Below are 13,145 nucleotides of genomic sequence, written 5' to 3' on the forward strand. Positions count from 1 at the left end.
CTTGACTCGGTATGAGACTGAAGTGCTTATGAGAAAGGATACTGAAATCTTTATAGCACTTAAAATTTTTATTGTGTAATTTGATATCAACCTTGGTTAAAATTAGTGTATTATTTTGTCAGAATCAGATCTAAGTTGTGACACTAAATTTGTTCACTGTTAGGACCAGCTGTGATTTAAAAAATTGCAGAATGTCACTTTAGGAAATCTGGCTGACCTGTGTGGACTCTTTGTAGTGGGTCCTATTCATTAAACTGAAAAGCTCTACAGGGCAAGTATATCAGGTTTTAAAATGTTAAAATACTTGTTATAAAGAATTTGTCTTGTACCTATAATAGCCAGAAGTGCCAATTTTTTGCTAGTACTTTTGGCATTGAAGAATCTTTTATTACTAGGTTTTTGCTATTGAAAATTATGTTTACTTACAAGAACTGTAAGTAGTGATGATGCCTTCAGAACATTATGGTACAAAATCAACAAATATCATATGCTGTTGCTCAATGAAAAGCTTGTTAGCCTAAGGCATAAGATCCTGTTTTATATAATCTGAGGTGTTTTAGAATAATGTTTTTTTACTGGTTCTAAAAAGCATGTTGCATTTGGTAAAAAGCTTAGCCTGGAGGACTGTAGTGTTTTGTTTTAATGTCTTCCACTAACAGTGCCTCCTACTGAGATAGAAACCTGTGCACTTGAGAAGGGACTGGATATGTGTTTTGGAGTTCTTTTAGTTTATTAGATGACTAACTTGTGTAGGTTTTTTTGTTTCTTTTTATTGATAACAGTTTTCTTATTTTTAAAGAGCTGCTAGGTAGATGTATCATTATTTAAACTGGATGTAAACAAGTTTAGTTTGAAATTTATGTGAAAATTTGTCATTATAACATCTGATATACTTTTTTTTTTAGTTGAAAAAATAGCTTGGTTTTTCCAACTATTCCCTGCTAAGCAGAGACTGAAAGCTAACAACTTTTAGTTGCCCTTAAAATCTAGTTTAACACTACTTTGAGTATACAGATGTCATTCAGCTTGGATCACATAAGAATTTTGTGTTCCTAGCAAAAATGTTACTTTTCAATATACAGTGCCTTTCACTTGATTCAGAATGATTTTCCATTTAAATCTTCAAATGCTGAAATGATTTTAAAAGCTTGAAATATTTACATTTTAAAACTCTAGATAAATATTAGTAGCAGGAAACTTTGTAGTATAAAGAAGGAGGTTTTGAATGAAAATAAGCCCAAGTGTGATAATGGTTTAGGAAAAAGACTGAAATCATCTGAGCTTGTATAGTAATATTTGAATAAATCATCATTTTCATTGATATAGTACATAAAGTACGTTCAAAGATGGAGAAGGCTACCTTGAGGAAAGGTGTGAATGTCTGTGGATTAAGAGTTTGGCACTGTATTTTATCTTCAATGGTTAAAATTTTAAACTAGTGCACTGAAAACTGTTTGAAAAAGACAGGAGTATAAGATTGTACTGTGAAAACTGTCTAAATAAATTAATTATTTATCAGAATTATTTTAAAATGTGTTAGTAATGGGCTAGCAAGTTGATTCTTTATTTCCCAAGGTTAAGGGCGGGGGGAGGAACTGAGGCTGTAAATTTCATCTTGGCAGACTGAAAATGTTTTTTGACAGTCCTGCATCTTAGTGTGAATATGCAGGGAAAGTACTGTCAACTTTTTTTTTTAATTATGGGACAAACTCTGACTCTGAAATTTTGAATGTATCTAATTCATTAAGGTACACAGAACTGTGCCTTTTGTAAATGTTTATTTAAACAGGTGGTTTGACTAGTTTACCTTATTGAATGGTGTTATGTAGCAGAGCTTCAAAGATCTCAGTTATCACTTGTGTGGAAAAGAATTGAATTGTCATGTTACTATGTAATTGACTTGCTTAAAAATGAACAATAAATTTAATAAAATAAAGTCATTGTCTTGTTTTTTATCTTAGTGTTCTGTTTAAATTTGGATGGAATACTTGACTAGTTTTGAAGATTCTGATTTATTAAATTAACTTTTTAATATAGTTTTAGTTACATTAGTGTCAGTGCTCATGTTTTTAATTTGAAGGTTTTTCCCTCATTCTGATTCCATTAATACAGGTGGCAAAATGTTGGTACCTATGAGTACTCTCAAGGTTTTGATTAATGTTTTAAAGTGTAAGGTGAGACTGGTGAACTTTTAAAAATAATAAATGGTGTTGTTATGTTACTAGCTTTGACTAGTTTCACCTTATTACAATCAGTGTTTTCTTAGATTTTTTTTTTTTTACTAGGTGGATGTAGAGGCAGTCAGTTAAGTGAGGAATTTTGATGAGGTAAAGTTTGGGATCTTAATGGGATTTGTTGAAAGCAATGATGTTCACATTATCAAATACTTGAATAAATAAATAAAGGACCTCTTTACTATGAAAGAGTAAGGCAAGTTTGTTCTCATTTTTTTTATACCAGGGCCACAGCCATCTCTGGGAGTTAGTTTTGGAACGCCATTCGGCTCAGGTATTGGCACTGGCTTGCAATCAAGTGGCTTAGGTTCTTCAAGCCTTGGAGGTACACTTTAACTTTTCTAATCTTTCATTTAATTATTATACCGCACATCTTAATCTCTTGCAAACCTTTAACTCCCTAAGAGGATGATCTTTTTCAGGGAAGGACCTTGCAAACTGGCAGTCTGTGCTTTCCAAACTTCTTCATGTCTTGCAGAAGGAGTTGCTAAGGCTAATACTAAGACTAATAAGCCATTGTAGTGAAAAACCAGGATGAATTAATCACATAGAAGTTCTGTTCTTAAACCTAGGGAAGTACATCAAGTACATACTTTTGTAACTACAACTTGACTTAATTTTATGTATATGAAAGTTAGGCATCTGAGACATTGGATCATGCCGTAGCTAATCCATAGAAGTTTTTCACCTTTATGTACAACTCTTAACTATAGGGATCCATTACTGCTTGGATTAAGATAAGAATAAATGCTAAAAAATTACTACAATTCTGGGATCCTGCTTGCTGAAACATACTTGCTTTAGCTGTCACTCTGTCCCTCAGTGCTGAGGTGGAAAAAAAAAAAATTCCCTCTTCAAACTGAAAAAGCAACATTCGAAGGTGAGGGAAAAATACTTATCAAAATGTTAATAGTGCTGGTGGGAAATGTATTCCAAGAGGACGCGTGACTGTGAAAGAGTAGGTGGTAATAAAGATTATAAAATTCATATAGACCTTTCCATTTAAATGTAATGAATTCTCAGTAGTAGAACTACAAGTAGAATCTAATCTGCATGTAAATTTCCTATCTGTATAGGTCAGGGGTTCCTGTTCCTACAGCACAACTCAAAAGACACTAGTGTCCTCTGAAGCTTTTGTATGAGATCTGCAAAGAAAATTATTACACCTGCTGAGCACAGACATAATGTGTTGTGGTTTTTCTTGTTACATCCTCTCCTCTCTGCCACCTCAGTCTGCATCCCTACATTTTGCCTCTTTGAGCCAAACACACGAATCGGTGTTGTATTTAAAATGATTAAATATCACTCGGTATTGGAAAGATGATGTAACTTGAACGTTGCATCAATTTTACCTTAAATTATCATCTTGAAGTTATCTTTAAATCTACCAATGTTCTTTCTCATCAGATTTTAAGCTTTTTCAGATACAAGAAAGTATGTACATCTAAACAGGAAAAATAACTGAGAATGGTGGGCTAAAAGGAAAGTACTTCTGAATTACCAGGTTGTTCCCACAATGTTTTAAATGCCTTAAAAAAAACCATAAAATTCTTCCTTTTCAACCAAAGAGGTTGTAGACTACAGATTGTATATCTGTGTTCACCAATCTTGCCTATGTAAATTAAAGTACATTTTCTTTTAAATTGGTGGACAACTGCTTCTAGTTTTGTCTTAGAGGCCTAACTTGTATTCTTTTTTTGCTAGTTCTCTGCTTAGAAGGGCATTTGCTTGCACTTCATCTATTCTGTATTAATTTGCAAAATTTTCATCTTTTGACAAATCAAGACTTGTCTGATAGAAGCAAATGTAGAAGAATAAAGGAATACATGCAAAATGTCCTGCAGGTGGCTCTTGGAAACATATTAGCAGAATGAATACTGAAGGGTTTTTTTGTTTATTTTTTTTAATCTTAGGGGGTTTTTTTGAACAGGACAATTTTTAATGTATAGTCTTGAAACATCATTTTAATTGGGGAAATTTGCTTTCTTTCAATGATAAATATTCTGTCAATTTTGTCAGTGATAAACATAGAGGCTCTTGCATTTTAAGTATATAAGATACATAGCATAGGGATGCTATGCTTCATTAAATATTTGCAGACACCTTGCCTGATCATTGGTAATTCATTTCAAACTAGATAGGACAGAAGATAGGACTTCAGATAGTGTGTTCAATCCTTACTAGTTTTAAAATCTAAAAATTATTTCTGTAAAGGAATGGTGAAGGCTCAATTTGCAGTAAAATGCAAGTATTTCCCTGACACTTGAAACTTCAGATGGGGGCATAAATTCCTCAAATACAAATACTCTTCTCTTTTGGAAACCTCTGGAGACAGCCAAAATCACAGAATGTATTTCTCTTACTGTTCCTATTGTCTGGCCTCTATCTCAAACTGCAAATATCAACTTACTTTTTCCTTTGAAGCGATCTCGTATTAATAACACAATTTGAAATCTTGAAATATTTATATTATGAAATTAAAAATGTCAATTACAGAATTAACAGAATGAGTTTTATTACAGCTATATGTTTATGGCTGCCCTTTATACAATGATTTCTCCCATTAAATATTGTGAAATTCTATTTCTATTCTGTATTGAACCTATTTTGTGGTTTCCTAGATAAAGCTGATCCCCCATAACCTGGGAGGGGGACGACTCTAAAATAAGCCAAATGTAAACTCAAGAAAATGTTTACTCAGAGAACTTTTCCTTGAGTTGTGAATGAACACTGCGGCTTTCTGTAATAGAAGTCGTATAACGTGTCTGAATTTTCTTAGTTTTGGCCCATTTGTTTACCATTTTCTTGCCAATTTAACAGCCATTCAACAGCAATTTTGTAAACTCTGATAGTTTAATTCACCTGTTCTTATATCTTTTCCTTTACTCAGTATTGTATTTTGAAGGAAGTATTTTTCTCCAATGCTTTCCTGTTTGCAGTTTTCTTAACTCAATGCTGTGTTGAGAATAAAACACTCTTGAGAAATAATCCTAGGAACATTTGTTTACCAAATAATGCTTAGAATTATGTTTGGGTTTAGAATACTAGCCCAAAACCTATGTGTCTTTAATTGCTGTGTCTGTAATTTTTTTTGTTGTATGTCTTTACTATTATTCTACTAGGATTTGGAAGTAGCTCTGCCTTTGGAAGTAGTGCCACAGGGGCATCATCGTTTGGGTTTGGAACTACAAGTAAACCATCAGGAAGTCTAAGTGCAGGTTGGTTTGTTTCTCTTGAATTCAAGTTTATCTTAAAGCAAAAGTATTATAATCAAACTGCTGCCCTCAGTCTAAGAAAGCTACTGAACAAATGTGCTTAAAGTTGCATGTGTATATAACGATTAAAGTAACTATTTACTTGCTAAATACACACTTTCAGAGAAGTTCTTAGGTTCTGTTAAAGGTCTCCTAGGTAGACAGTGTTGAGTGAGCATTAATCTTTTCTGTTTGATGGTGTCTATCTAATTAGGAGTGGAAACAGGAGATCAGATGCATCAGATTGGATCAGATGCAGCCTGAGGCACAGAAATGCAGTTACTACTTGAATGCATAGTCTATACAGTTACCGAGCTACTGAAATTAGTGTATAAATTTGTGACAAATGTACCAGCAATTTGACTTCCTGTATTTAGAAGTAAAGTTTAAATTATTTATTAGAAGCCCAGAATGTTTCCTTAAAACCGTTTATTTGCTTATCCTTTCTATTTGAATAGTAAGTTATAGATATTGTATGTCTGCATATATCCATAATTGATTGTGTTAACTACTTTGAAAACATTTCTGTGGCAATTAAACTACTCAGTACTAATTTCACTTTTTTTGATTTAGTTTTGGTGGTGGTGAGAAAATGAAAATATGGATGCAATTGCTTCTTAACTCAGATGTTTGATATCTTAGTCACTTCTATAGCTTGCATGTCTAATTGCTTTTTAAATAGGAGTTTGTTTTTGAGGCAAACAGTTTACTATAGTCTGTTTTACAGTCTTTCTTCAATGACAGGTTGAAGGAGTATTATGTCTCCTGGGATTGGCTTTTGGTAGCATGTTTCTCTTTTAAAAGCAAAATGTTTTTTTAACTGCTACTAATACAAACATACCAAGTGGCTGGTATTTATTAGCAAGTGTCCAGTACATTAGCTTGGACCACTGTCTTGTTAGTTGCCATGCTTTTCATTTTGTTTTGGTTTTAACTTGGTTAGTGATGGGTTGTACTGTCAAATTAGGCCTGTAAAGTACCTTAAGCTTTGTATTATACGGTGGAAATAGCTCACTAAGCTGTCTGTCTAACACTCATGAATGTGTAACACCCTTGTAAATTCTTGATCGAACATGTGATTTTGCAGTATGCTGTGTCTAAGCATCAACCTTCTTTTGTTAGTTTTTAATATCATAAACAAGTGGAAAACTTACACTGTTTATGTTTTTATCTTGTAGCTTATTTTTCCTGAGCCTATATTAAATTACCTATTATTAATATTTATATAAATAGTATTCCAGCATTTCAAGGTGCTAAGTTGCAAACTACATAATTTAGTTTTTAGTGTATTAAAATACGTAATTCGAAAACTAGTAGTATGGATCAGTTGTCCACCACTAATAAGGTATCAAGCCAAAGCAAGTCTGTCTTAGCTATGTTGGTGGCGTGCAGAGACAATTTAGATGTCGTTTCACTGCATTCCTCAGAACAGGCTTTGTCATGGTGGCAGTGCACCCAGTCTCTCTTTAGCAGTAAGAGAGTTGGACCTAATAAAATGAAGATTGTTTTCAGTTATCTCAAGAGTCTCGGCTGCAGAAGGTGGTAACCAGGAATATAAGAGATTAAATGTAATTCCCATCATTTTGTGCTTATAAAATAAAGCAGTCGTGAAATCCTGATCTAGACTGGGATTATGGAATAGAAACCTCTATAAAAATTTGGTAGCCCAGAAGCACATTAACATTTACATTTTTATATCTGAAATCCTATGCTGTATAGCTTCTGGATTGTATATGATCTTTAGTTTAATTTTATTGAGGGTGTATAAATGGGTTTGAATGATGCCCGAGGCTAGCCAGATTATATATTTTTTTAATTTTAATATGTCCTGTTTCTTAGATAACATTTACAGGATCCTGAAAAAATATTATGGTTTATATTAGTTATATCTTGTTTCTGAATCTTTTTCTTTTGAAAAAGCTAGGAAAAGGGGGTGAATATGGCTTATGGGGTATAGTGTTGTTATCGCTTGTGTTTAGATGCGAGTGCTTAAGTATTTTCCGAAACTAATGTCTAGTAAGTGTTCCATCAGCCTGTCCTTCTAGGCTGCTTAGGTAATGCCCCAAGTCTCCTCCACGTGTTTTCAATCAGTTTGTTGTTATTTTAGAATGAAAATTATAGATTCCCAAATTGCTTCTGTCAAGTGTTTGTAAGTTATGAGTTAGATTTAATTGCTTTAAAAGATTTGAAAATGTTTCTAGTAGTAATACTGCTCTTCTCAATTTCAGTTTGTATGTTTGAAGAGAAAATTTTGAGTCCTCTGAGTGTACTTTAGCATCTTCTAATAGTAAATTGGGCTTAGTCCAGGAGCATTCATTGTGTCTGTGTCAGTAGACAAAAAGCTGAGCAACTGCAGTCTTCTCTCAATTTCTTTAGTGCGCACAATTGCGAGATGAAACAAGTGTCTCAGACTTCCCTCTGAAACACACAGACATTGTGGAATGCTGACTACAAATCAAGTCTCAATTCCTAATCTTATTCATTTGATGGCAACCGAAAAGGCTGATGTGAGTGGGATGTTGTAGAAAGCATTAAGACTCCCAAAGTGATGGCAAAAAGGGAAAAAAAATCACCACTGAATTTATAGATACAATGTTAAGGGGGGTGTGTACACACACACTATTTTTGTGGAAACTGAGATGCTAAATAGGCTTTGAAGAGCTGAGCTGAGAATTTGTGTTGGAGACTTACAGGAGAATAGCAACCTCAGTACATGGGATAAGAGATACTCAAGTGGGATTGTGGCTGGACATACTCATACTGCTGAAAAACAGACCTGAATATAATCCATGTGTAACTATGAGCAGCTTTCAGATACGGAGGCTAATAGTACATTAGTCAAAGCTGTGCTGGAAATTCTTTTTGATCTAGAGCACCTATTGTAGGGATGAGGGCAGGAATAGATTGCCTTTGAGATCTGCTGAACTGCTGTTTATCCCTGTAGCATTAAAACAAAAAAAAAAACCTGTTACAGGGAGGTGTGTACCTCATGTTTGGCTTACCTATCTAAAGAGCTGACTGAAGCAGAGATGCAAAAAGCCCAAGGAATAAAGTGTACTCTGAGGTCCTTCAGGGGGATGCTAATTCTGTGCCCTCGAAGGGCAGGTTGTCATTTACTTTCTGAAAATAATTGTTTACACATAAGTAATACTAATTTCAACAAAGAAATCGTTGATCACGTTGTAGCTATGGTTCAAGACTTTGTGACTCTTCTGTCTAGAACTGAGCTATTCCGTGATTGATTTTCTTTCTTTGCAACAGGAATAAGACTGAATGTATACCTCGTTCAAGGTTTTTTCCTGAACATTTACTCTGCTTTAGGGTTTGGTTTACTTTTAAGAACTTCGTACCATGGCCTTGTTATGCTGCCATGATGGACAAAGCCATTTAGATGAATTTCCCTTCTGCCTTTCTACGCTTTTGTGGCTGCCCTAAATGGCACTTCTGACATAACAGCTATTACTTTCCAAGTTATATCTAAATTAACAAGTATGTTCTCAGTCTTCTATCACACAGTTTATACATCTGTTTCTTATTCTAACATTACTCAAATAAAGCTCAGGCTGCCTTATCTGCGTGCTTCAGAATAATCCCTGCATCTAGAAGCAGCTAGGAGGAGGTACTTCTTGAGCACTTTACCCTTGCCTACTGAACTCCTGACACTATAGATCACATACAGCTTTATTATGAATGGCATTCATGATGTTTTCTATAGGAGGCAATGCTTACCTGTTATCTCAGATACATACTTGAAATAAAAAGGTAACTTACCAAGACAAGTTTTGATTATTAAAGATTTTTTTTAATTCATGAGACACCCTGATGAAGAATAAGCTTATTCCTCTAAAAATCTTACTTGGGATTCAGAGTTAGCAGGGAAATGGAGGAATAGTTGCATCTGCTTCACCCCTTACATCCTAGGATGAGACAAAGTATTCGACAAAATTTAGACAAGACACAAATGAACAATATCATTAGTCACACTCTAGATCTGCATGCTCATTACATTGACAACGAGTTCTGCACAGGCAGCTGTGTGTTGAAGGACTGCAGTTACTGGAATGTAGGTAATGAGTGATTTTCTTGACAAGATGATGTGGTGTGTAACTCAGGTCCAGAGATTGCAGGAGGAAGAGTTTCACGTGATGTTTTGAAGTAGTTCTTGATGCAAAGCATCAGTAACAAGAGAGAGAACAGAAGACATCAGGCTTGTGAGAGCCACTTTGGGATTCTGATGAGACAACCAGTTGAGATTTTATTTCTGTGCTTTAAAAATAATTTGGCGTTGAGTTGAAGATCCTGATGGGATCAAAGGATTGCTTTAACTGTCTACTAGACAACTAACAAAAGTATGTTAAGTAATGTGTATTGAGAATATACCCTTTTTTGCTTGTGAATCAGTCCCATTTTTCTTAATATTTTAATTGTTTACAGGTTTCCGTGTGCAACTTGTATGAAACTGTTAAGATTTTAACTTGTTCATGTCACACTGGTTAGTTCGTATGATTGGTTACCTTACTCAGTTTCTTGAGAGAACAAAAAGCGGAGTTACGAAGTTCTACTGCTTATTAAGTAACAGTTGAGAAATTTCTAGCATCCTCTAATAGTTTCAATTATTATCCAAGTTGGTTGTGCATAACTGATACAAATTCACAAAAAGTAAAATGAGTTAGTGTTAGTATTGCTGAAAACTGTAAGCAGATTTTCTTCAACTGATCTTGTTTGATAGCTGAACCAAATGTTCAATTTGTTTACCTTGATAAAAGAGAGTGGAGTAGTTGAAATAGTGCCATTTGCTCACCTACTCATTCAGTTTTTCCAAAGCTTTGTTTTCAGTGCTGCTTTTTGGTTTAAGTCATAAAGGGTGGTTTTTAAATTGCCAAGAATTCAGCAAGGATTTTGAGCCTTCTCTGCCTCTCGTTTAAGGCATGGTCTGTGCCACATACGTTAAGACAAGCAAAGGTAGCCTGGACAGTAGGGCACAAGGCTGGGAGCTCCGACTCCAGCTTTGCCATTTACCTGCTGTGAGTGGAGTGAGCGGGCCGTGGTCTGCTTCTACTTCTGCCTTCCCTCCCACCCTATGTATGCATTACATATTTAGACCGAGAAGTTGAGGAGTTGTGCTTCTTCTGTTGTACAATTTCAGGTGAGACTTTTGGGTGCTGCTGTTGTATGGGTACTGGTATAATAGACTTGTGGTTTAGGATAGAATTACAATCACTGAGGTAGACTGCATTAGTGCTGTAGTATCCAAGTTATAGCAAGTCCAAGAGTGTTAGCAATGTGGCGTACTGCTGTAGATCCATGTTAGTATAAAGTATTACAAATATTGGTAATAAAGTGGCTGGTGTTTATAACTCCAAGGAGAACAAATTTGCAATCCTGATATAACTTACGTTTTAAAATATTTTTCCCTCCCTCATATAAGGCTTTGGCAGCTCGACTACATCTGGGTTTAACTTCAGCAATCCCGGCATCACAGCATCAGCTGGCCTGACGTTCGGGGTATCTAATCCTGCATCTGCAGGCTTTGGGACAGGAGGGCAACTTCTTCAGCTGAAGAAACCTCCAGCTGGAAACAAGCGAGGGAAAAGATAGGCACCCCTTTTAGGGAAGGGGAAGAGAATCAACTTTGTTCATCTGAAAAGTCTATTTTTCTAGATTGATGCATTAGTTAAATTGCATCCCAGGAGATTTATAAAAATTTTGCTACTTTTCCCTAGTCTGAAATACAAAATGGAATCATATTGAACAGCTATTTTCTTGTGAATAGAAACCCGTTTATGTATTTTTATTTTTGGTCCTAGTTTTAGAAATGTTCTATACTGCATTATTATTAAAGAATCTTGTAAAACCATCTATTTAACCTAATGTTAGTAGCAGAATATTTTTTGTTAATAAGCTTTATACCATATGAATATATGCATATTTGTTTTTTTGTACAGATAAAATATATTCTAGTACAAATACTAGAGTTCATATCTTCTGTTCCTGGATATGGCCTTTAAATCTACTTCAGGGTGTTTTTGTGTATATGGATGTAAATATATACAGTACAGTGCACACATCTGTGTGTATGTATGTGTATATATATGTGTATAAAATACAGATGTGCAAACCTCACCCCATAGACAGGTCTCCTTTTCTTTGTGCGTTCTCTTTCTCCATGTTCCCCTGTGGTCCCATACCTTGATGTTCCGAGGAGTTTCCAATAGTGGGTCCTGGGCTATGTCATCATTGCTTCTTGTGTTCTGTTGTTTAAGACCAGCTGACATACAATGTTTACTATTTCATAAAGTTTGGTAAGTAGTGGTTAGTAGCTGGATTTTTTTAACCTTTTTCTTCACCTATTTAGCAGCCAACTGTAAAGAAGAATCTGAGGTTTTGACACAGACATTTCATAGGTGGTGTTCCCAAACTGGTTTTGTTTTTTCTGCTGAGCTGAACAGTAGAGTGTTGCAGGACTTCAGCTGAAAGTTTAGGATGCCACGAGGTCTGTGTGCAAGCAGAGGGTTGTTGGGCTGGATGAGCTTTTCCCTGCAGTTGGGGGAGATAGGATATGCTATTCTAATGAAAACCCAAATTAGCTGTTACAAAAATGGAGTTGATTCACTAGCTTCTTGTCAGTGCTACTAGCACTGACTTAAAAGCAGTTGCGTATCTGCTGTCAATACGAGGTATAGTACAATAACTTGCTGCTAAGGAATGGAGGAGGAAAATGATGCAATTTGAAGGTTAAACCTCTTGCAACAGTAGTTTATGAATCTTGCATATTACAACATCATAGCTTGTTGTGCTGCATTTCCAATTTGGTGTGCACTAGAAGTAGCTGGGAAAACATCTTAAGGAGGGAATAATAGCTCAATTGTATCTTTGCAAATAAAGATACAGGCTGAAGTGTGAACATGGAACTTTGGAGCCAAGTTGCTTTTTATGTAGAAGATGTTTTGTATATAACATGCATCAAATGAATATTCACAATCATTTTCACAAAAGCACCTTTTTTTCTAAAACAGTTACAGTGCTTAAGATTTTTCTAGTACTAGGTCATTTGCTTTCTATTGTTAGAGTTACTACCATTTTGTATGTTTTGGAAATGATGTCTGCATTCAGCAGTGATTGCTCTTTGACAAATGTTCGGTTTGTCACTTGATCTGATAAAATTAAGGGAAACTGAGCACAGAATTCTTCACTTTTGTACTAGTATGTTATTGCATCTTTGTGAGCAGTCTCTTAGGAAGGGATACAATGGTTTTTTTTAATGTCTCGGAAAAATAAAGCTTACAGTTTATTTTAATTTCAACCTTTTTTTTAAACTTTTATTGGGCTGCAGTCAAAATCGTAATGTTTGTATTCCTTTGTTATTGCTTTTTTTAATAGTTAATATGTTAAACCACTGGACTCTCTTGTAATGTATTAATTTGTGAAACTAATTCTAAATGTGTACTGTTTGTCCCTATGTGCAACTTACCATTGTGCAAACAATAAAACAATAATGCTGTGATCCTTGTAATAAATATTTCCCTATTTGAAAGATCGTTTCCTGCTGTTCTCCTATGTTATAGGAGAAACAAAAATGTCATCGGCTAATACATAGAATTGTTTTTCCTAGAAGTTATGTAGTGCAAAATTATTCTTGCTGAAGTTAGGGCCTTGA

The 13,145-nt window shown here is 34.9% G+C and overlaps 1 protein-coding gene across 1 annotated transcript in view; it reads left to right on the forward strand.

The window, feature by feature from the left end:
* Positions 1-12,752, forward strand: part of NUPL1 (nucleoporin like 1) — a 39,452-nt gene extending 26,700 nt beyond the window's left edge. Inside the window, exons 16-18 of the mRNA XM_010572801.1 lie at positions 2,461-2,508; positions 5,357-5,452; positions 10,917-12,752. Of these exons, the coding sequence (XP_010571103.1) occupies positions 2,461-2,508; positions 5,357-5,452; positions 10,917-11,086 (314 nt within the window). The 3' untranslated portion in view covers positions 11,087-12,752. The remainder of the gene's footprint in view (positions 1-2,460; positions 2,509-5,356; positions 5,453-10,916) is intronic.
* The last annotated feature ends 393 nt before the right edge of the window (positions 12,753-13,145 follow it).

The sequence above is a fragment of the Haliaeetus leucocephalus genome, unplaced genomic scaffold, assembly GCF_000737465.1.
Source record: "Haliaeetus leucocephalus isolate CR32 unplaced genomic scaffold, Haliaeetus_leucocephalus-4.0 Scaffold351, whole genome shotgun sequence".
Taxonomy (NCBI): domain Eukaryota; kingdom Metazoa; phylum Chordata; class Aves; order Accipitriformes; family Accipitridae; genus Haliaeetus; species Haliaeetus leucocephalus.